Raw genomic sequence first — 24,746 nt, 5'->3', positions numbered from 1 at the left:
TTGGGATTTTTCCAGATATTATATTATCAATATAAATCTAGTAAGACACCATGCAGAAATAATAAAATTAAAAATATGAAATCATGATTTATGATCTAAAGGGTATCAAAATTACAAAAAAAAGAAGGCCTTAATATTTATTTGTTTTCTTTATTAAACATTTCTTTCAACGTAAGTTGCTTCATTTTTTTTTTGTGCTAATATATTCTCTTTAATTCTATATAATATTCTATATAATTCTATATATTCTATATAATTCTATATAGATATAATTTCTTGTTCAGTTACAAAATTCCACTCTTTAAGTCCTGTAATTGCTGTCTTGAGAATTCCGACTAACTTGTCAGTCGAAATTTCTTTGTTTTCATTAACCGCTCTGATTTTCTTCACTATCGTTAGTGGTAGTGGTATTTTCTAGATATAGAACCATACTATAAATTTTGCCATTCGTTAATTGATTGATGATTGGGGCATTGTCATCCCAATGAAAAACTTCTGTTATATTATCTTCATTTATTACTGCTTCTCCACATTTCTTTACAAAATCCATTAATTAAGAAAATTTCACCTTTGGTTTGCGATATCCAAAAACCTTCAAATTCACGGCTATCATCTTCATCATCCTCACCATGAAATATGGTAGCTGGCCATAAATTATGCCAAGCATTTTTTAAAGCATATCGAGACACATCCTCCCACGATGTTGCGATGCTCTACCCACCGGATTTTATGCTAAAATATTTCAAAAATTCTTGAATAGTCTTGCCATTGTTCAAGAAATTTAACATGGATTTTTAAAATGCTACTCAATATTTGCATTTTAGCGCGTGCACTATTCTGATATCCATAGGTAGAATGATAGACGTACAATTCGGAGAGAAGAATAATATGGATGCATTATCTTTCACTAAAACTTTAAGTGAAGTATGAGCTGAACAGTTGTCTACAATAAGGACTATTTTTGAGTCGTCAGGTAAACCAACCGAATTCAAATGTTTCCAAGCTTCGGATATAAAATGATTTTCTAATCAATCATTCATCAACGCTTGTGTCATCCGTGCTCTTTTATCTGCGCAATGTATAACGGGGAAAATCGGTACTCCTTTAGATGCTCGAGGTCGGGCATGTTTTTCGATTACGAACAGTTTTCAGCATTTGTGCATGCTGAAATTGTTAGTCTCGCTTTGGAATATTTGACACGAGTTGTTTTTCTTTGGGGGGGGGTTGAGGTTGCTGAGGTATTTTGTGGTACATATTGCCAGAAAAGACCAATTTCATCAATGGTATAAATTAATTCTGTAGATGACTTTTCACTATTAATGAGTTCAATGAATTAATCTGCAAATATTTCAGCAGCTGCAGATTTTTCACCTGAAATTTTTAATTGCCTTATACCATGGTGATTTTTAAATTTGGTTAACCAACCTATTGAATACGTGCACTCAGTTTTTTATTTCTTCATAAAATATTTTGGCTTGAGCCATTAGCATTGAACTCGTCAATGGCATTCCCTCACTGTGATGCTGTCTGACCCATTCACTGATCACTTTGTAATGATCGTCACTTTTAGCATAACAAACAATTTTTCCATTATTCATTGTGAGTAGGGTGTTGGAATCCACAAAAAATTCAAAAAGTTCCTTTTTCTTTTCTCTTATGTCATATATAGTAGACTTTCCAATGCTATAGTTCCTCGCATAATTTTGAGACAGATATGCCTTTATCCCCTTTTTGCGGCAATTTTACTTTTTGTTTAATGAACATCAAAAGATGCTTTTGCTTTGTAGATCCTGTTGTAGCTCCAGAATTAGAAACTCTTTTCAACATAATCGAAAGTTCAAACTTTAATTTTCATAAAATTTCTGTAATAATAAAAGCCTGCAAAAATAATAAGTTGGATCAAATCAGAACGCTAAGAAACAGGGCTATGTGCTAATTAACTGAAATTCCTTGGAATCGGTATAATTTTAGCCTAGGTTAATAATGCCCACTTTACGTTATTGGCTATGTATCATGAGATTGGCAGAGTTGCCAACTCTCCCGATTTAGGAGGGAGACTCCCGATTTTCGACCGCTTTCCCGCACAACCCGATTTACAATATATTTCTCCCAACATTTTCTTATTCTTAAAATTTCTCACGATTTTTATGGAACTTGGCTTGATACTTTGTTATATGAACCAAAAAAAAAAAAAAAAAAAAAAAAAAGATTTTGGACATCTGAAAGCAATTGAATTTTCTCTAGATTATATCTAAAACAAAAGTGAATTAGATAACTTCTGCTTTGTGAATGAGATCATATACGTATCCAGAAATGTTGTTCTCCAGTTCTCCGATGGGCATCGTGCTCCACTGAGTGTCATCTGGCATATATTAGCCAATGTGGACAAAGCCATCTGTTATTTGGATGTTCTTTAGTTAATTCGGTCATTTTGTCCTGAGTTGTGTGAGAACACGTGCCTTTGGGAAATAGTTTTAGAAATTATCATCTTTTATTATGTCTGCGAGAAAGGTGAAATACTCGTGTACGTTTCAAAAATCATACACAGTTGAGTTTCCTTTCATTATTTCCTCAAGGAAATGTAATAAATTTGCAATATGTACCGCCTGTCGTTGCGATTTTTCGATTTCGCATGGTGGAAGAGCAGATGTTCTTAAACATGTGCGTACACAAAAACACAAGGACAACATGAGTTGGTGTGAAAAAAATGAAAAATTAAATTTTTCTTTGGAAACAAAGGACCAAAAAGTTATTAATGCAGAATGTCTGTTCTCTGCCTTTTTACTGGAGCACAACCTACCACTGAATGCATCGGATCACGCTGCAGCTTTATTAAAAAAAATGTTTCCCGATAGTGAAATCGCTAAGAAATACTCAAGAACCAAAACAGGTGAAATTGTTAAAGAAATGGATTTGAAAAATAAATCTTCAGTTATTGATTGCATTAAAACAGCTCCATTCTGCCTCTGTACAGATGGAAACAATAATGCAGATTCAAAACTGTATCCAATTGTTGTTTCTTTTTTTTAATCCAGAGTCTTCAGAAATTGAGTCCAGTTTACTTTCTGTCCCCACTTTAGAAGGACATTTGACAGGCTTTAATATAGCACAGCTAATTATTAAAACTTTAAAAGAAAATGCAGTCTCTCTGGATAATTGCTTAGCACTTGGTGCCGATAATGCACCAGTATTGGTAGGCTTGAAGATTGGTGTCGCAGGCATCTTGAGAAAGGAAAATTCAGATTTGCAGATTATGAGGTGTACCTGTCACCTCTTAAATTTAGCAGCTGTAAAAGGGGCAGCTTCTTTACCAATAAATGTGGATGAACACTTTGTTGATATTTATAATTATCTTGAAAGGAGTTCTAAAAGGAAGGAAAAATTGAAACAATTCCAACAGCTGCATAACAGCAGTTTACAGTTAGAAAACTTGGATGAAGTTATAAAATCAGCTAGGATTTAATAACTTCATCCAAGTGGAGTTTAATTGGAAAACTGAAACATGCTGATGGAATTTTAAAATATAGTGAACTGTCTAGAATTATGTTGGCCATCTTGACAGTTTCCCATAGTAATGCAGAGTGTGAGAGGATTTTCAGTGTTGTTTGGGAAAACGATCTTAAATTTAGATCTAATATTAGTGATGACACATCAGAAAAGCTTTTATTAGCGAAAGCAGGCCTACGTGGCAATTGCTATGAGCAAAATTATGAAGTTTTTTTCTTAACACGAAAGCAAAATCTGCCATGGTTCATATCATTTGTATGAAAACTGATTAAAGTGTCTTTTTTTTTTTTTTTTTTTTTTGTTGTTGTTGTTGGTTTCTTAAACAATGCAAGTAATAAAAATGTTTTTTATGTGTAAGGTATTTTTGTGTTGCTTGCATTTAAGAATTAGTTACTATTTATATTTAATTCATTATTAAAAACTATTTTCATCATTTAAAAAGTCTTTTTAGCATTGTGAAAAATCTCCTGATTTTTGAGTGTCATAGGTTGGCAAGTATGGATTGGCGATGAAAGACAAGCTGTTTCGCTAAATTTTATCTTGCTTTTCTATCGCTATCTTGCAAATTCTATCTTGCAAATTAAGCCTGAATTGTATTAGTTTAGTTATTTATTATACCTATGTCTATTTCTTGCACATGCTTAAGGCTAGCTGGGACCTGCATAAATAAACTCCTACATATACTTAAAGCATATAGAGGGCCGGTGCTTGATACAACCTGATGCAGTCTCTCTGAGTCCTAAATTCTGCTACAGAGCAGCTCCCAAAATTCTAAATTTTTGTCAGCCTTAAACTTTAAATCCCAGTGCTTTCCCTAAATTATAAAAATTTTGTCATACCTTAATTTTGCCCCTCGGTGCTTCTAAAAATTCCAAAAATTTTGTCTTTCCTAAATTCTGCCATCCAGTGTGGCCATACAAGCTCTGATCCCGGTTCTGGGTTTATGTGTATAACATATATGTTATTCTTAATTCAAATAGCACTAAATATAATCTTTTGGCCTAAACTTCATTAACAAAATCTATTTTTAGCATATGAAAAGAAATTTTTGTTAAATTTTTCCTCGTCAACATTTCTTAGTGCATTTAACTTAAATGTTAATCATTGCCAAGCGTAATGTCAGCATAAAAGGTTGCCTTACTCTTTTTTATTCAATTACTAATATAAAAAAATTGTTTAAACATCACTGCATGAGTCATTACTCAAGTTATCATGTGTTGATAAACATGCGGTGATGAAAGCAAAATATAAAAAATAATGATTTGCCAGCTTGGCATCATGGATATAAAATACTAGTAGGTGTAAAATCAATGATGTATCCATGTAGACTGTTTCGGTTTGAGATGTACGAGTATGCCAAGCAGATACAGAGCCAAATTACTGATCTCGCACATTTATGCTAAAATTTTGCTTCTTCAATAATGAGGTATTTTATTTAGTGCCTAAGTAAAATTAAGAATCGGGACTCTTCGCATGTTTTATTATGGGAGGAAAAAATCAAATGTGCATGCGTAAAGCATACATACACACACACAAGGGGGGGGGGGAATTTGTTTGTAGCTTTGAGGTCTGGATTTTAGATCATTCCAGATATTGGACATCCATATCTCTGACTTTGTATTATTATTAACAAGATATATATTTTTGAAATTTACCTTAACTATATTAGCAGTTATTTCTTTCATATAGATTTTAAAAAATTATTCCAACAGCCTGAAATGATGATTAACCAAACTTGTTAAAAATTAATTATGTCAGGATTAATGTGTGGAAAATGTATTAGTTTGCTTGTGTGAAATATTTTATATTTCTAATTGATTGAATTTTTTGATAAAAAATATTCTTTCAAGTATTTTTTTAATCATCTAAATGTAAATCTTTCATATTAGATTTTCGTGGAAGCGAATCTGAATATGTCATCATGAAGTACTGGATTTTTTTCACCGTGAGTACATTTTATATAATTATGCAAAGTGGTGCACTGTGATATTTAATGAAACAGTTTATTCCATTAATTTTATCTTTATACATATGCATTGTCTCGTTCCATATTTATAAAAAATATATTTTATGGCAAATTTTCAAATTTCTGGTTTTAGTTGTAATTAATTTTTTTAATTCATGAATTTTAAAAAGAATTTTTAATTGTAATATTTCTCAGATTCAAGATTTTTATGTTAAAATGGTCAAACTGTAATATATTATATTATTTTTTAAAGTCGTCTTATTAACAAAGAATTGATGTATGGAAACATAAGACATTTAATGTTTAATTGAAATTGAATGTAAGCTTATTGAGAAAAGTTTGTAAGTTGACAACTGTTTTATTTATTTATATATGCACTGAAAATAGGTCCTAGCATATAAAGTTCAGATAGTATTTTGGAGTACCGAAGTGGCAGGGAGAGGATATGTTTGGAGCAGTGTAAAAACTTGGTTTTGATAGAGCTGCTTTTAAAAAAAAAAATCTTGTTTATTGGAAATAAATTCGCTGCAAAAGAATATTATTTTTGCTGTATCCTAATGCTTAAATTTTATGTATTTTAAGTAATAAACACATTAAAAAAACGTGTATCAGTAAAAAATTTTAAGTTGGAAGATACATTGTCACTGTTACTACAGTAGGCCATATATAGAAAGGTAGTTTTTCAGGAGTATGAACCTTCACTTCTCTGAGAGAGGTTCTGTGACTTCTAGGCAAGAGATATTATAGTGTTCATCTTTTCAGGAATGCAGTTCACTCTCAGTTCATTCTGATGGATAACGGCATTCATCTAGATAGAGCTAATCTGGTGGATAAGTTTTTTTTTATAATTGAGGCTGTTAACTGCTTGGATTGGCCAGCTAGATCTCCAGATCTAAGTCCTAAAAAGCATATCTAGGGTGCTCTTGGAAGGGCATTTCCAACTTGCCTTCCCCCTTCCAAAACCGTACATGATTTGCAAACAGAATTGCTACAGGAGTGGGACTGGCTGTTACTGAGATTCATCAACTGCCTCATTTCCAGTACAAATTCTTGTGAGAGCTGTATGAGTGTTAGAGTGAACCATACTCCATATCAGCCACTTTTTTCCCTTCAATCTTAACAACCTCTGTTTTAGATCTTCTTTCATCATTGAGTCTTATGTATGATAATGTGTGTGTACCATGATTGCTGTTTCCATCATTATCTATATATACACATGGTACACACTTTTATATATATATATATTGTGTGTGTGTGTTATATCAATCTATGTGTGTAACCAGTTTCATTAAAAATCTGTCCTTCTGTTCTGGAGATAATAGATCAAATGCGAAAATTCTCCTAATTTTGGCCACACATATAAGTGCTCATAAGGACATGCTACCAATTTGCTTTCTGTTCATAAGATGTAATTGAAGCAGTTTTTATTTAGTCGTTGGTATGCTTTGACATGCTACCAACCTGCCTGCCATTCATCAGATGTTACTGAAGCAGTTTTTACCTAGTCATTGGAATATCTTTAACTTCAAACATGTAAATTTAGTTTTCTTTCATGAAGAATTGAATTTACCAGAATTAGGATAAAAACGGCAACATTTGTTAAATCCATAATTTCTGAATAATAAGCATGTTTCTTATTTAATTCATGTGTAATGTAAATATGCCTTAAAATAAATATTTGTTAAATAGGAAATTGAATTATCAGATTTTTTTTTTTTTTTTTAATTTTCATGCAGTAAGGTTTTATTTTGATGATTTAATTTTTCACCAATCATCTTCCTTTTTATAGGTTAAGTACAAGAAAGACGTTGAAAATGCTCGAAATCTTTGGAAAGAGCTTATTGATCATGGCCATCGAGAAGAAGCTCGTGTCTGGTTAGATTATGTAAATTTCGAAAGGTAAATTTATTCTAAGTATATTAATTTATATCTTGTTAAGAATGTCATAATGAACATGTAGATTGTACAATAAAATTACAAAAACCTTTAAACATTCAAATAAAGACTGTTGAAAAATATAGATTCTGATATGCTTCATGTGGTTATTATCATTGATCAAAACCCAAGCTATTGAAAATGAAATTGCACGCATTTCTAATTCTAGCACTGGATGAATTTTTTTTAGTAATCTTATTTTGGAATGAAGTCAAGTTAATGCCGTAAAAGAAATTTTTTATTTATTTATTTATTTTTTTTATAAAAAATTGCCCGAGTTGGAACTACTAACTTTAACTAACATGATTTTTTAATTTTATGTATTTAGGTAACATGTATGCCATTTTTATATTGTCTTTTACTGTATTCTTTCTTGTTGCCCACTGCAGTAATCACTGAAGCAGTTCCAAATCTGCTAATGAAATATATATATATATTGTATGATCTTAAATTTACTTAGTTGGAAAACAAGTTTTTCTAATACTTGCACAATAGCTGCAAAGTAAGATAATAATAATTTATTTACTAAAGAAATATTGATTATATTATCTCCTAATATAAATTTAATAGAAGTATCTAAAAAGAGTGAACCCATATGCAGAAAGTTTAATTCCGAAAATTGTGTTTTAAAGCAACTTGAATATAAATTGTTAAAAATGTTTTACGGGGACTTGAATTAAATCATGAATTACAAAATTTCAAACTTTGAAAAGAAAATTAAAAAGCAAGTAATTATTGCTATTGATCGGAAATTAGTTGACTTTTCAAGGGGAACAAACCAACTCCCGTTCAGTGAACAATAATTAATAAATACGAAGGTGTTTCATCTTTTACTCAAGTAATAATTGTTATGCCAAACTGGCAAATTAAGTTAGGCCAAATAGTTCCACGAAGTGTTGGGAGTTAGAATCAAAGTAGAGCACCAAAGAACTCATTCTAAATTAAGCATTTTCGCTTATACAAATTTTGAGTGAAAATCAAGTTATGTAGTATATTTGATAAAATACTTGAGTAAATGTCCCCCCGACACCTTTGCTTTTATGCATGTTAATTCAAAACTATTTGTATAAAAATTAAACATTGGTAATCGTAATTGGAATTATGAAATACAACTCAAAGTAATAGCTATAAACATTAGAAAATTAAGAAACATAATGCTATCTTTGCAAAAACACATCAAATAACAAAACAAATAATAAAAATTGAAATTAATTTTCAAATTTTTAAATATATATATATATATATATATATATAAATGCGTGATAAACAGGTTTAAAAGCAGCTTATTTTCTTTTAGATTATATGGAGATAATACACATTATAGAAAAGCTCTGTTTCGTGCTCTTTTATCTGTTAATGATTGGCAAGAGACATTTGTAGATTTGTGGATAACATTTGAAAGGGAAGAAGGTAATTTTCATTTTAATGCTTCAAGAATTTTTTTCATGGTATCTAATTTTACAAATTTGTTCTTAATCAATTAAATTTTTTCTCAGGTTCTTTAGAATCATTGGAAAAGTCTTTAAATATGTGTGAAACACAAATGCAACGTATAAATGAAAAACGAATCAAAGTAAGTATTTGTTATAAACATGCATAGATTTTATTTTGCAATTTATGATAATAGATTCCTGCCCTTTTTAATATAGTGTTGACGATTTCACATTCTCATAATTATTATTTATGCATTCTTTAATTTTGGTCATTAAGTTTAAAATTTTAAGATTCACTTCTATATATGAAATTTTTTAAATGTACTTGATTTCTTAATTAATAATTTTTATGTGTATGAATATATCCATGTATTTTTCCCCTAGAAAATGGAAGAAGTTGCAGGCAATTTGCAAAAAGAAAACAGACGGGGTGGAAAGTATTCATCTAGGCAGCAACAAAAAGTACAGTATTAATTTTGGAAACTAAAATAAAAGAAATGGTAGTGACGATGCAATTCTTAAAAGCCTTGGCAAATTGCCAGCTATATGTGTTGCTACTTTGTACTGCAATAAAATTAGCTACAGTACAGTCTTTAATCCGGACATCAAAGCTACAAACTTTCTTCGCATGCGTAGCGTTTACACATGCACATAATACGTTTATGCATGCGCATATGCATTTATGCATGCGCAAAATACATTTACGCATGCATGTTTAATGTATAACGGGCAGTATAAGCTAAGCTAAAATTATCTATTTCAGTTAATGTTGCAGATTGCGTTGTTCCTTAATCTTCTAATTGGGTCTGGCTTATTATTTTTGCAGACTGTTAGAGCAATTTTATAAAAAGTAAGCTTGAACTTTCGATCATGTCAAAAAGAGTTTCCCATTCTGGAGCAGCCAAAGGATCTACAAAGCGAAAGCATGTTTCGATGTCCATCAAACAAAATGTGGAATTGCTGCAAAAAAGGGATAAAGGCATGAAGAAAGTGATAGAGAGGTTAGTGAAAACGAAAAAATTTCGATTGACAAGTTAGTCGGCATTCTCGGCACAGCAATTACTGAACTTGAACAGCGGAACTTTATAACTGGCCAAGAAATTATCTCTGTTTATAGAATTAAAGAGAATGTATTAGCATATAAAACGAAGCAACTTAAACAGCTTACATTGAAAGAAATGTTTAATAAGGTAAACAAATAAATATTAAACTTTTTTTTTTGTAAATTTTGATATACTTTAGATCATAATTGCTCTTTATTTCATAAATTACAGTTTCATATTTTTAATTTTATTATTTCTGCATGCCATCTTACCAGATTTAAATTGATGATCTATAATCCAGAAAAACCCCTAATCCGGAATCACTGAAGTCCCGACGAGTCCAGATTAAAGACTTTGTACTGTATTTGTAAACTGGATATAGAATATTGAGTACCTCCTAATTATTTTATAGCCTCCGTTATTATACAGCCAGCATAGATTACTTAGAAAGTTCACTCTAGCTTCCATTATTTAAATTGCTATCATAAAACACATTGAAAATCATTCTAGACATGAATATTTCTTAGGTGAGACATTCTGTCAGATGATTACCATAAGTAGTGCTTGAATGGCCCATAACATGGAAGTGAATGTTTCCTAATGTGGAGGTGGAGATGAGATAATCTGAGGGACCTAACTGTAGTCACATATAGTTTGCCTGTAATTGCAAGAATTTTTTTTTTTTTTTTTTTTTTTTTTGAAGAATTGCCATTTTAGCACAGTCCATTAACTAGAAGAATGATAAAGGACAGGAGTTGCATTAGGGAAATCCTTGGGAAGAAGAAGCACTTTTACTACTAATTAAAAGGATATTTATTTCTCACATACATTTTAACCTTGTTCTTGATTAAAACAGAGTTATAATCTTGGTACTGTTTAAATAACAATAGCCATATGAATGAAAAAGTACTAAATTTTGTACAAAATATTTATGTTTTATATTGTTTATATAATTATCTTTTGTGCTGAGATTATTTTCATTTATAAATGCTTTTGCATTTTTTGTATTTTTATGAAAAATTGAAACAATACATGGCATATGGCAAGAAGAGCCGTAAATAAAACACTTGTTATATTTTCTTTTTTTCATATAAATGTTAACAGTTCGTGATCTTTCATAATTCTCTGAGAAAAGCTCTGAGCATTCTGATATGTTAATTTATTTTCGCTTTTCATAAAAATGTTGAAAAGGTTTGATTTAGCAAGAAGGAAGGAAGATGCTATACTTTTCTTCCAAGAAAGACCATTTTATCTAGCATAAAAATATGCAAAAATGGCCAATAAATAAAACTGCTTGTTAATGAGACATTTGGAGGTGAAATGTGAAAAGTTGCAGGTGAAGAAGAAGCATACGACATGCAAAGTTGTTTTGACAGCTTATTCATTGATTTCAGAATACTATTTGTAACAGTTCAGCGATTTATTTACTATTGAGCAGAGGAACTGACTTGCAGTAGGAGAAGCAACTCATCCTTTATGGAAATGCGATTATTGACCATAATAGTTTTATTAGAGAGACGTATATCGAATTCAATAACCAAATAAGTTAATAGGTTACTCTGAAGAATTGGACATGTACACAAAAATCTGTTCATATGGGCAGAAAACAAAATTTGCCAGGGTTCTTTCACTGTACTGGATGTTACTGGTTATGAGGAAAAACTGATTAATTTGTTTTCACTCATGTTCCAAGCAGAGAGGTAGCTGCACTCATGGTGGAAATCGTCAACCATGTGCAAAAGTGATTGATAATTATTCAGACTACTGAACATTGTACAGAATAGAGGAACTAGGAAAAGCAGATAAGAGACATTTTGCTGTGAACTATTTTTCATATTGTTGATCAAACATCAGCTGCTCATAAAAAAGTGTTGAAAGAATGTGGAACTTCGCTAAGTGGGATGATAAAATTAAACGAGGCACAGTTTGTCATCATTGTGAATCTTATCTTGCAGAGTTCATGCAGTGAAAGCCTTTGGGACAAGAAAGGGCTTCTGATGCCATATTAAAAGCAACCACAGAAATACAACAGCCACAAATGGTTCTCAACCAGAAGTTTAATAGTTTGAAGAAGGAATGCTGTGGGTTTTTTATTTACTTGTTAAATATTTAGTTTTATTTTATAAATATAAAGAAGTTTTATTTAAATTTTGGTATTTATCAACATTTCCTGTAATTAGACTAGAAGAGAAACGTGCTAATGTGACAATCAGCAGTGCTGTTATAACCACGTACAGTGCTGATAAGGACCACGTGTTTCTGAGACTCCTTCTCCTTTATTTTCTTCTTTCTAGATATTTCTTTCTCCTGATGAGGAGGGACCTTTAGCTTCCCTCGAAATCGATTGAGTTTTTCATTATACTTATGCTAAATACAAGGTTGTTTTTACGATTTTGATTTCCTGTAATGTTTTGTATTTAATTTATGAAACACATTTAAAAAAGAAATTAAAATTAAGTAAATGTATATTTTTCAAGTTTTGGAGAGGTGGAAAGGGAATGATTGTCCACCTGTGGTGAAAGGAATACTTGGCAAGAAAGGTTGAAAACCTTAAAGGTAAATGAGAAATAAACATGAAGTTGGTGATCATCCTGGCACCAACTTAGCATCATTTAAAAAACAGTTGCTGTAATAATAAGGAAGTATTCAGTTTTCTTTACTGTTAGTAACAGTAAAATGTGAGTATGCAATTTGTATTTGTGCCTGTTTTGTATTTGCTTTTTCATTAATAGTTCATGAAAGTAAGTCGTTGAGTGAATATTATCTCTTGGTGTATCGTGTCAGCAGTAAAGAAACTACTGTAAAAGTTTAAACCTTTTTCTTTCTTTTGTTTACTAGTTATTAAAAGACTGTCTCTTTTTCAGTTGAAAGGAATTTGAAAAAGAATTTAATTAATGCTGAAATAAATTATATACTTTTAATTTGAAATTATTAAATTTTAAAAGCTTAAAAATATTTCAAAATTTTTTATTATGATTTTTATATATTGTGTGTAAGTATTTTTTTTTTTTTTTTTGTGAGTTTCTTCTTAATTTTGCTTTTGTGTTTAGCTAATGGAATGAAGTGATCATTTTATAAATACAGAGAAATACCAGATATGTCAGAAACAAAAATTTTGAACATGAGATTTAACTAGAATAACTTCAACTAGGTGATAAATGTAAACTTTACAATAATTAATTACATTTCAGGGGAACAAGAATGAAAATATTAATAAGACAGATTCTAAAATTCAAGTTCAAATGGACTCAGAAGGATTTAAAATACCACCTCCACCAGATAGAATACATTCTGCTGATATTAAAAATGAAGACCATAGTGATGTTCAAATGGGAAGAAAGCGTGCTGCAGAAGATAATGATACTTCTGAGGTTAAACGAAAAAAAGGTATTTTTTTTCACTTTGAAGATATTCTGTTTGGCAAAATTAATCATTGGCTTTTGTAAAGTTTTTACTTCTAGATTCTACATGTTCAATATCTTATATCTGTAAAATTAACTTTTTGTTTTATTAATATTCAATAAATGAGCATAAATGTAAGGTGACAAGAATGGTCAGTAATATATCAAAAATGTTTCCTGGCCTAAAAGTTATAGTGAAAAAAATAGTTTAATAAAAATGTACTGTTAGAAAGCAACCATATCTAGTAATATAATGAATTCTTTCGTGCAGATTACTTTTTTTCTGCTTCTAAAAATTACAAGTATTTCTGAGAATATAAATAGACATTAGTATTGTGTTGAATGTCACCTTTCTAAGATTACCACCTTCACAGAATACCCAAATCCTCTGGAACTATGATGATATTCATCTTAAAAGGAGTTTACTATTTTTTAAAAATTTTAGGATCTTTTCCATTTTAGGACAACTTGATGATTTTGTTAACTGTAGAAATATGTTTCTTCGGATTAATAATTTGAGTAAACAAAGAACTTGAATAAAATGACATTGTAATAAAAGATAAGAACGGCATGTTTAATTTTAAAATGGACAGTAGTGCAGCAATGTTAGCTAAGATTCTGTTCAAATGAGTTTTATCATTATTCCATCATGAGCACATGAATTCGTGTTAATAAAAAACAGAGTGGTACCGCAATCAAGTTGGTGCATATCTTTTTATATAGAATTGGTATTTGTTGTTATGGAAAACATCAAAATATAAAATTGTGTTTGTAAAAAATGAAGAACTCTCACATGTACATGGACACACATGTGAAATAAATTCTGTGTTAAGATGGCTATCAGTGGTTCCAGATGATTTTGGTTTTATGTGTTGGTTATTTTATAACAGTGGGTTAAAATCTGATATTTATTTGCATTGTGAGAGATGACGATCACTTTCAGTGTGTTTGTTTTAGAAAAAAATTGAGGGAATCCATTTTGAAATTTTTACTGTTTATAAAATAATATTGTTAGGAATTTGGTAAGTGTTAATATCTGAAAAAGTAACAAAAATTCAATCAATTACATTACATGAAGTAATTCATTTTAATAAACCTGCTCAAAAAAGCAACCATAGTTGGTATAGATTTTGAATAAAACTATATTAATTTTGAGGGCGAACAGATGCAGGTCTCTGTTCTTTGGGGAGAGGGGAGATTGCCAAGCAAAATCTGATTGTCCTTGAACTTGACTCAACATCAGTGATAAACTAAACAAGAAAAGGGTGTTCCTAATCTTAAATGTCTCTTCAAGTTCTGTGTAACAGCATTATCAACCGTTGTGTTTGAAGGAAGTATAAACTGTTAGCTTAGGAAAATGATGTATTGGCCTAAATACGAAACAGCCTCATGTAAAAGGTGTAACCACATATTTGTAAATACTGTACAGAAAATAAAAATGACTTCATATAAGGCAGTCTTATTTATATAACACTAGCAGCTTCGCTGCCAGCCTTCGTCTGGCTTTTAAATGTACTGGAAAAATGGCTGAAGGGAACAAACACCAAACGTTAAATTTAAAAAGTGCATAGAATTTTACTCTGCAGAACAACTTCATAAAAAAAGTTATTATGTATAACAAAATTACAATGAAATAAGCAATATCCCTTAATACAGATTTAATTATTCTAATAAATAAATTAACTTCCCTTTGCAAAATGTTAACTCAAATGTTATAAAGGAGGTTAAGAACTTTGTTTCCTAAAAAAATCACTCAAAACTTTTCAATATCTTAAAAACAATGAAATGAGCAATAAATAACATAAAAGAATACAAAAAACAAAAATTCTAAAAAGCAAAGTATAATTAATGATATTTTATCTTATATTTTCAAGAGAAAAAAAATTACAATGAAATAAGCTATATCCCTTAATACAAATATTAATTATCCTAATTAAAAAATTAACCAACTTTCTGTTGAAGAAAAAAAATCATGCAAAACTCTTCAGTATCTTACAAATAGTGAAATAAGCAAAAAAATAACAGAAAAGAAACTCAAAAAACAAAAAATTCCACGCACAATTTTACTTTGCAAAACAACTTTATCAAAAAAAATCAATAAAAATGTATTATATATATATAAAAATGACCTTAAAAACAGTGACATAAGAAATATGATGAAAAATTGTTGCCAAACCCATATTTCTGAAAGAATGAAACTATTCAAAATGATGCGATTTCATCAAAAATCTATCAACAACAATAAGAAAGGAAAATTGTTGCCAAAATCACATTTTTAAAGATGTGAGAAATATACTCGGAAGCTTCATTTTAAAAATGTTTTAAAAATACAAAATATTATCATTTTTCCAAAATTCGTTTTGTAAAAGCTGTCGCAAGGATAAAAGTTTAACGTGTCCAAAAATCAAAGAAAAATAAACTTTTTTAGAAAAAATCCCGCTGAAAAGGTGTTAAGCTCACTTTGTTAAATAAATTCGTATTTAATCGATTTATTGAAACACGAAATTTAAGTTCCTAAAACAGCCAAGTACATACATTTCATAACGATGTGAAAATGGAGTGTGTAGAGTAAAATCTCGTTTTCGTATAGCCCATTATGTCTCAAAATGATGCGATTTCGTCACAAAACATAAAATAAAAAAAATTCGAATTCGAATTTCGAAAAAATCGCTTCGAGGTGCACTGGCTCTTGTCTAGATGCACCTATGTACCAAATTTCGTAGCCGTAGGTCTATTAGCTTACGCGCTGCACGAACGAAAGACACGCACACAGACAGACTCTTTCTTTTATAATATGTAGAGATAATTACATACATTAAATTTGAGGATTATTCAGAAGTAAGATATAAGTGATAAAGTAATATGTTTTTTAAATATTATGTTGAGCAAGTAAAATGTGTAGTTTTTATAGAAAAAATATAATTTTATATCGAGCCAATTCAGTACATCAAATTTCTTGTTCCAATGGTAATTCACATTTTATATGAAATGTTTTTAAATATGGCATCATCTGTTTATTTATTAATTTCATTTTATAATACTAACAAAAAAATTGTTTTAGTTGAAACTTCAGAATATCATGGAACAACAGTAAGGCATGATTCTTCTAAAGATGACAGAACAGTATTTCTTAGTAACCTGGCGTATAATATTGAAGAAGATAAAATAAGAGAATGTTTTTCTCAGGTATATTACCAATATCTTTATTTCCAGCTAGTGTTGTCAGAAATTTTTGAGCTAAAGTAGTAGGAGAAGAACTGAAAAGTAATAAAAAATAGTAGAAATGATACCACACACCGATGATATCCCAAAAATCACATGAAAAATCGTGATTTTTGGGATATCATTGGTATGTCATATCACATTACCTCTGACATCATCACTAATTCAATCTCCATTAGTTTGGTAACTTGTGGTTTGTAATTTGATTCTTAACGCTTTTATTGTACATAATAAATTTAATGAAAATCTTGAAACCATATTGCTAATTTTCTGTTGTTTAAATATCCATTTCTTCTTTTAATTCACAATCAGTTAGTTAATTTTAGGTTGTTATTTTTTAGTTAATTTGTTTATATCCATTGTTAACCCCTTCCTCATGGTTAGATTCTTAATCCTGTTGCACTAATTATTTTTAGTTGGCAGTTTATTATTTCTAGCTGTATTTTAATTGCTAAATGATTTTTAGTTAAGTTTTGATTGTGGAACTTAATTAACTTTATCATATTTTAATTACTAATAAAAGCTATGATCTTTTACTGTTAAATTTGTTTGGGCTGTTATTTAGAAATATGGTAGGACTTTAATTTTTTTAAAGCTGTTCCAATTCAGTGAATCTGAAAGCTTGTGTCGATGTTTTGACAATCTTTTTCATTATGTGCACATAAGCATAGATGCTTACAATATGAAACAGCTATAAATTCATTTACAGTTTCTGTTACATTGAACAGTTCAAATGATAAACACTGCATTTTTCCCTGTGTAAACATAAAATCTCAGCTGATGAATTTAATGGAATTCTTATAAATTTCACTCAAACATTTAATGACCCATACATATGCATAGCAAGCAACAAATATGGAAAGTTTCAATTCAAATGCAATTGTTATTCAAAACACATACATGAACAAGATTTGGATTTTAAAAGTCATCCAAGAGAAAAATTCCAAAATGAATGCTGTTACCAAAATATTATTGACTAGCTTCTTATTTAATAAAAACAGGTTTTAATTGAGTCAATAATTTACTATGGACAACAAGAAATAGGTTGAATATTTTTTAATAAAGAGATTAAAGAATTCAGTTAAACAATTTTATGCTAAATATTAAAAAAATTGCATCAATACTTTGAGTGCAGCCATCACATTCATTGAAGTCAAACTTCTGTGCAGTTAGAATCTATGATTTAGTTTCTGAAAACTCCTATATGTTTGTAAAGTAAAAATAATACTAATACAAAAAATAATGAAACATAAATCTAATAAACTATTTTTTTTAAAAAAAACTTTTGTTTATAATCTTGGTTTAGTTATTAGATTTAAATTATTTATGTGCAATTATTTGTATTATGTTTGTGTTGTATACTGTATATTATAGAGGAAAATGTAAGGGTGTTGATGAAGAAAGCCATTTTTTAAGAGGAAGTGATTCAAAAAAATGTTTGGGTATCCCTGCTTTAAGTTCATATTTAAAGAGCTTGAAAAAAGCTTTTGGTTTGTCTGTTTTCATTCTTTCTAGACAGTTCTCAAACATGGATATTTTAAGTCGAGTATTTTGAAATGTAGTGCTGAATTTTTCCATTGTTACTCCTAATTCTAGTTATACTCGTAATATTATTTAGCTGATAAAGAAACTATAATATAATATAATATGCAAGCCTACTCACAAATCATCAAAATATTAAATAATGCAAGCCATTGGGTACATGAAAACAAATGCGACTAGTATAGTAAACTTTTTGCACATGCATGATGATCACAGGATTGCCAGTTGCCAACTCTTATTTTAGCCTAAATAAATTGTAACTTTTTGTTATAAATTAATTCTAATAGATACATTATTTTAATGTATATACATTTTGCAATCTACTAAAAAATTTGTTTAAGTGAAAAAAAAAGTAGCACAAGAAAATGATGGAATAGCAGAAAATTCACAAATTTGCATTGACATAGATTTTAATAGATTAGTCAAAAATAACAAATTTGCGAAAAATCTGGCAACACTGCTTCCAATTGAATTATCAATTTGAACATTATATATGAGTATATGACAATAATTGTTTGTATTTGGTATATAATGTATTTTTAAACAGTATCTCAGTTTTGAAAATGTTTTCATTTCTAACATGTATTTCTATGTCTTTATTGTTTTGTTTATGCTTCAGATTTTGAGATAAATTCTGTTAATATGCATATTTAATATTTGCAGTTTTTAGTAAACCTGTAAGAAATATTTTTATGCTTTAAATTCCTTACTATGTTATGAATTTATATTTTAGGTGGCTGAAATTGAAGAAATCCGATTAGTTAGAGATTACAAGGGTAGATCTAAAGGATATTGTTATGTCGTTTATAAATCACCGGTAAATTTGCACTCACTCTTTCTTATTTCTGTATGATATTTTTAGATGTTAGCAAACGCTATAATAAAAAGAGATTTTTTTCTTTTTTTTTTTCTGATTTTTTATTTGTAAATGTAATTTACATAATTACATTGAAAAAAATATGAGTAAAAGGTATTTTATCTCCTGGAGAAGTGAGATCTTATATAAATCGCCCTCAAAATCAGTTGAGCTTTGTGTAACATCTATGCCAATGTAAGATGGGGGGGGGAGATTTTATATTTTAATTTGATTATATGTCTATTCCATTGATAAGTTTAATTGTATTTATATGTTGATAGAACTTTTATAAGAATCTGCCTATTTTAAAATTTCTTGTGGTTATGAAAAGAAGACTTAGCTGATTTTAGTCTTTTGTGAGAGGGGAAGCATTTGGTAAATTATCAGAATAAAGAGATGTAGAGGGGGGGTTTGATAATGACCTGTCTATCTCCAGATTAAAAGTGTGGGTAATACTTGTCAGAGCATCATCAGTTATACAACCATGAATGCAATAAAGACATCAAAAGACTTTTTAATACAGTTTTTCCTTTACAGCTAAAGAAAGAGAATTGAAATTTAACAAGTCTGTATTGAGATTAAAATTTATTAATTGGTATATAGAATAATCTGTTTTGCAATATGTCATTTTAATAACCAAATTGAATTACTTGAAGAAATGAAAAACGTTGGTTCTAGAATTAAAGGGATCAAAGGGGGGACTAAGTCAGCTCTTTACTTACAAAGGTTGTGCCCAGTATATATATATATATATATAAAAGTTTAGTTGCCATAAATTCTGGCGCATAATGTGAACTTATAATTTAAAGCTACATTTTTTACTTTTAGGGTATATTCTCCGAATAATGATCATCCTTTTCTATATGAAAAAACCTGGTTTAAAGGCCATGGTATACTAAATTGACAACCAATAAGGGAACAATATGTGCATGGGGAAGTGCTTGAGGGAATATGTAATTCTGCAGGCAGTTTAGGTGGTATTTAATGCACAAGAATGTTATTCTAGATTTTCAAGAAAAAGGAGACACAATTTAGGGTAAGGACGCACTTCCGACACAAATGAATTTGCCAAATCAGAAGTAAGATATTTTTTCTTTTCACTCATTTGAAGCTGTGATTTTGAAGTAGAAGGCTTTAGGAAATTGCATTAGCTTTAGTTGAATTACAGTTGATCTAATGTTCATTTTAGTAGTAAAAATGGATCCTGCAGAGCAAAATAAACACTGTGCTGGTTTCAAAGTTATGCAGCTTGCAAAAGAAAATGGAAATCATGCTGTAACAACGATGTTTGGTGCTGTTTAAAGCGGAATATGTGAATGAAAGAAAAATTAAATCGCAATAATTAAAATGTATCGAGAAAAATTTTACTAAGAAAATCGCCAGAATGGTTTAATTGTAACAAGAAACAGCATACATTTATTTGCCTTAGAGTGGGGCAAAAAATGCTAATGAAAGTTAATACTCTAAAGTAACTGTGAATTGGTGTAGTCAATTTATGGCATGGAATAATTTAATTCTACGAGAAAAACAAAAATTATGCAAAGGCTTCCAAAAGATTTGGACAACAAATTCATGTTTCCAGAAGTAGGTTATTGATCTACGAAGGCAAGGAATTTTAAAACAACAGGGGTATACATGAATGTTAGAAAGTGAAAAAACATTTACTAAAGGAGGTGAAATGCATGATGCCAGTCTAGAAATAAAACGTGAGTGGATAATAAAAGCATGGAATTAAACCTGACATAATTTAAAAGTGATTTAAAAAGTGCAGTATATCTAGCAACCTAGATGGAATGAACCTCTCGTTGTATGGAACATTGTACAAAAAAGGAAACTGAAGCTGTTATCAAGGCAAAAGTTACATGAACAATTGAGTTTTTATTGGGAGCTAATTTGGTAAAAATTTACACAGATGAGACAACAGGGTGGAGCCGGTATTCACATTACTCTACCAAATTGGGCAACTATATTCCAACTTCACATGTGAATGTGCAAGCAACGTTGCTTCTAACTTCACATGTGAATTAAGAGCAATCCAGGAGACCCAGAGGATTTGTAATTTACTGTAACTCTAAAGCTGCCCTAGAAGCAGTACTGCAATGACATTCAAGACTCGCCCAGGATGTACACCAACATCTAGAAACAATCAACCAGATGGGAAAGGCATGCACTGTGCAATGAATACCTGCAAATGTTGGAATCGATGGAAACGAAGAAGCCAATGAACTGCCTAAAAACTCAACATATCAATCCCTGTCATTCTTGAAGATGCTAATGCAATTGCCAAATGTAAACTCAAAGAGAAATCTATTAGGAAAGACCATCAGATATGTGAGATTGATGCAGACAGAGAAATTATAAAGACCATTATTAGATTGAGAACCTGCCATTTTAGAGGAATGAAAATTAATGAAGATGGTACCAGATCATGTAGAAACTGCTTGAAAATGGAGCTTTCTGCATCTGTCCAGCAATACTTGCAGCTCTCCAAAGCTTGGGGAAATTTTCTCAATCTTTTCAATATACAGGGAGAGCTATATATTGAAAAGATTGGAACTGGCAAAAGCTGTGATTTCCACACATGGATCCATTTGACTTCTCAAAGGACAGGACACCAACCAGCCAGATGGAATGATTGATTCTAGCATGTCCAACTAACCAGATGAATTATTTATTTATGGATCAGAGTAACAGTGATGGTAAAGATGAAAGATAATTTAATGACGTGCCTGAAGGTATAACAGAAGACGAATATGACAAACTTTTCATATTATCCGATAATGAAAATTTTTAAGTTCATCTGAGGTATGTCATTTAATTTAAAGAAACAGCATTTAGGTACATATGGAAATCTAATTTTTTTTTTTTAATTCTCATCCTTTCCTTATTTTTAAATCTATTATTTGTATATGTGATGTATATAATGCATATCCATAAAATTGTATCTTATCTTTTGTATTAAAAGTGAGCATTATTATAATATATAGTAGATTATCGAATGATGGAAAAATTGCTCTCACAAACTATAAAATAATAGTAGTCTGTGGAAAATACCAAAAGGAAGAGAATATGTGAGATAGCAGTTGATATCACAGTATTTAGAAGTTATTTTTATCTGTAACAGCACTATACATAATTTAATTGTATGCTTTCCAAAATATATAACAATTTACAGATTTAATTTACACAAGTAAACATTTTTGGCAGGTTAAGGAGACACCAAAATATGGTTTGCAAGCTGGTGGGTGTTTTAAAATGAAACAACATGCAAGATGATTCAATTTTGTAGTAGATAATGATGTTTTTCAGCAAAAGCAATCTCGTGTAATTGGTAGAAAAGCTTATTTGTGGCACTGTTGCTTTGAGTCTCTTAATCATCGCTCCTACACTGTGTGAAAAATTGTGTGAAAGCTTTTTTTTGGGGGGGGGTCTGTACATTATATTGTTCTGATTATTGGAAGTCTGTATTTTCAATTTGTATGGTAGGGTCTTATTCTACTGTTGTAATGTTCAGTTAGGTAAATTGTGCTTTCTCTTTTTTTTGTTGATTTAAAATGTTTGATGTTTCTATTGAAATGTGTTAATTGTTTGAAACTGATTGAATAAAGTACAGTACCTTCAAATCCTATAATAGAAAGTCAAGGAAATAAATATGGTCAGCTTAAATCTAAATTTTTTTTAGAAAAATCTAGAACTTGCATGATAATATAGAAGTTTAGATTGATGAGGAGAGAAAAACCTAGGCTAATGTTTACATAGTGAGGCTTCTAAGCAGGAGTGTGGCATATGCCTTAAGATGAAAGTCCACAAGGATCACCACATGGTGCAGATTTTGTCAAAAATTGACCCTGTCACAAGTTCATGCTTTTGCAAAGAACTGCTCATTAACTTGCTTTAAGTGTTGCTTAAGCAGTTGCATCTTACGATCTCAATGAAGAGCTCTGTTTCTAATAAAATATGTAGTGCTCATTCCTTAGGAACTTATTCTGCTATACTTAGAGAATACAGTGGGTAAAACCCCCACTATATTATCCACCAGTTGTATTACAACATCAATTATCCTTCTTGGTAACTAAAGTGGGAAATGGGTAAGTAATAATTGGCCTGATTATGGCTCTGAAAATGTGACATTTGTTTACTATATCTAATAAAATTGCATACAGTAGTGGTTTAATCTTGGTAACTCCGTAAGGCTTTACTCTGATTAGCACTTATATGGTGTTTCCAATTGAAGTTTTAATTTATTTATGACCAATCGCAAGTCAGGAAAAAGAAAAGAAAAGGGGGTGGGAGGAAACTGCTTCGATCAGTCTTCTGGGATGTTAAAAGGTGAATCCTTTTTGTATAGGAATGTGTAAAAAAATATGATTTTCTTTAAGAATAAAATCAGTAAAGAGTTGTCCTGTTATCTTCTTTTTAGAAAAGTGATTGTTTTTCATCCCTCTATATAACAGTACAATAGCCCTTTAAAAGTGAAGAAGGCAATTTAGAAATCATTTAAGCTATGTAGTTGTAAGTTATGCTACATAACTATATTAAGCACTTTTTTTCAATCCAATGTAATTCTTAGCTTTTTAGTTTTGTTTTGAACCATCATGGAACTAATATTTATATTGATATTCTTATAAAATTCTTTTGTAAAATGAAGATTTTTTCTGAGAATTTCATATATTTTTTTTAAATACCTGCCTGCTTTTTTTTAATATTTTTATCATTCTGCATTAGTTTCATTTTCATTGCAATAGTAATTAAGATAAATTAAATTTCAATACCGTTATTCATTATTTCATTGTATTTTGTGTTAAATAGATGTAGTATTCGTACTCAATTTCATAATTAGTTTCTCGTAATTAATCAAGACACATTGTTCGGCTGATCAAGGGAATTAAAAGTTGAATTTTGATAAGAGCACTGAAATAGCATATTTTCTACCTCAAACATATATTCTGTCATTATCTGTCATCTTGTTTATTATTCTATGTACTTTATAGCAAGATGCAAAAAAGGCTTTAGAAAAAGACAGAGAAATGCTAGATGGAAGACCTGTGTTAGTTTCTCCTTGTGAAGATAGAAAGAATAATCCCTCATCTCAACCAAAGTTTAAGGTAAATCTCAAATTGTATTTAATTGTTTTTGTAATTGATTGTCAGTAAGTATTTTGTATTTAAAAAATTTAAGAAGGTAATAAATTCTATTTATACATTTATTCATGTCCCTTAAATAATGTCTTTTTGTATTAATGCATTGAACTAGATGAAACATTAAATAAAAACACATTTGAAATAGATCATAACAATATAACTTAATTGTTGTGTTTTAACAACATGAATTTTTTTTTACTCTTAAAATTTTTAAAGCTAAAAATAAACTAGAGATTACAGGCTAAAAAAAGTTGTTGTAAAAGTCATTTATAGGTATGAAAGTTTTCAATTAAAAATAGGAAAAATTTCCATTTTTCATAAATTGCTTTTTTCACCCAAAAATAATGTTTTTATGAGAATTCTGGAGTAACATAACTGACTATTAGTGGATCTTTATTTAGTAGTATAATTGACTATTTATGCTACTGTGCTTAGTTTTTATTTCATTTAGTATTTGTTATAGAAGAGCTTTACACATATTCTGAAATATTCCATTGCATTCAGTGTTGTGATATTCATCTGCTGTGTATAGTATGATGTAATTTTATAAATTTTAAAAGTGTGTAAGAAATGAAGGAATGGGAGTAATCATTATGCACTGTTTTTATGTCTAATAATTTTTATTGTTTAGTTACCATGACATTAGTACTACGGTAATTAATTAAAAAAAAATTTCAACTACATATTGAAATTTGCATAA

General features: G+C 29.8%; 1 protein-coding gene across 1 annotated transcript in view; it reads left to right on the top strand.

The window, feature by feature from the left end:
• Nucleotides 1-24,746, top strand: part of LOC118185673 (spliceosome associated factor 3, U4/U6 recycling protein-like) — an 80,303-nt gene that overhangs the window by 42,126 nt on the left and 13,431 nt on the right. Inside the window, exons 11-19 of the mRNA XM_085816548.1 lie at nt 5,397-5,452; nt 7,263-7,372; nt 8,706-8,818; nt 8,905-8,981; nt 9,226-9,303; nt 13,076-13,271; nt 16,347-16,471; nt 18,783-18,866; nt 23,897-24,010. Coding sequence (XP_085672674.1) covers nt 5,397-5,452; nt 7,263-7,372; nt 8,706-8,818; nt 8,905-8,981; nt 9,226-9,303; nt 13,076-13,271; nt 16,347-16,471; nt 18,783-18,866; nt 23,897-24,010 — 953 coding nt within the window. The remainder of the gene's footprint in view (nt 1-5,396; nt 5,453-7,262; nt 7,373-8,705; nt 8,819-8,904; nt 8,982-9,225; nt 9,304-13,075; nt 13,272-16,346; nt 16,472-18,782; nt 18,867-23,896; nt 24,011-24,746) is intronic.

The sequence above is a fragment of the Stegodyphus dumicola genome, chromosome 5 (assembly GCF_044657685.1).
Source record: "Stegodyphus dumicola isolate Sdum_Otavi_A_Nest chromosome 5, ASM4465768v1".
NCBI lineage: Eukaryota > Metazoa > Arthropoda > Arachnida > Araneae > Eresidae > Stegodyphus > Stegodyphus dumicola.
This window is presented reverse-complemented; position numbering and strand designations above follow the sequence as displayed.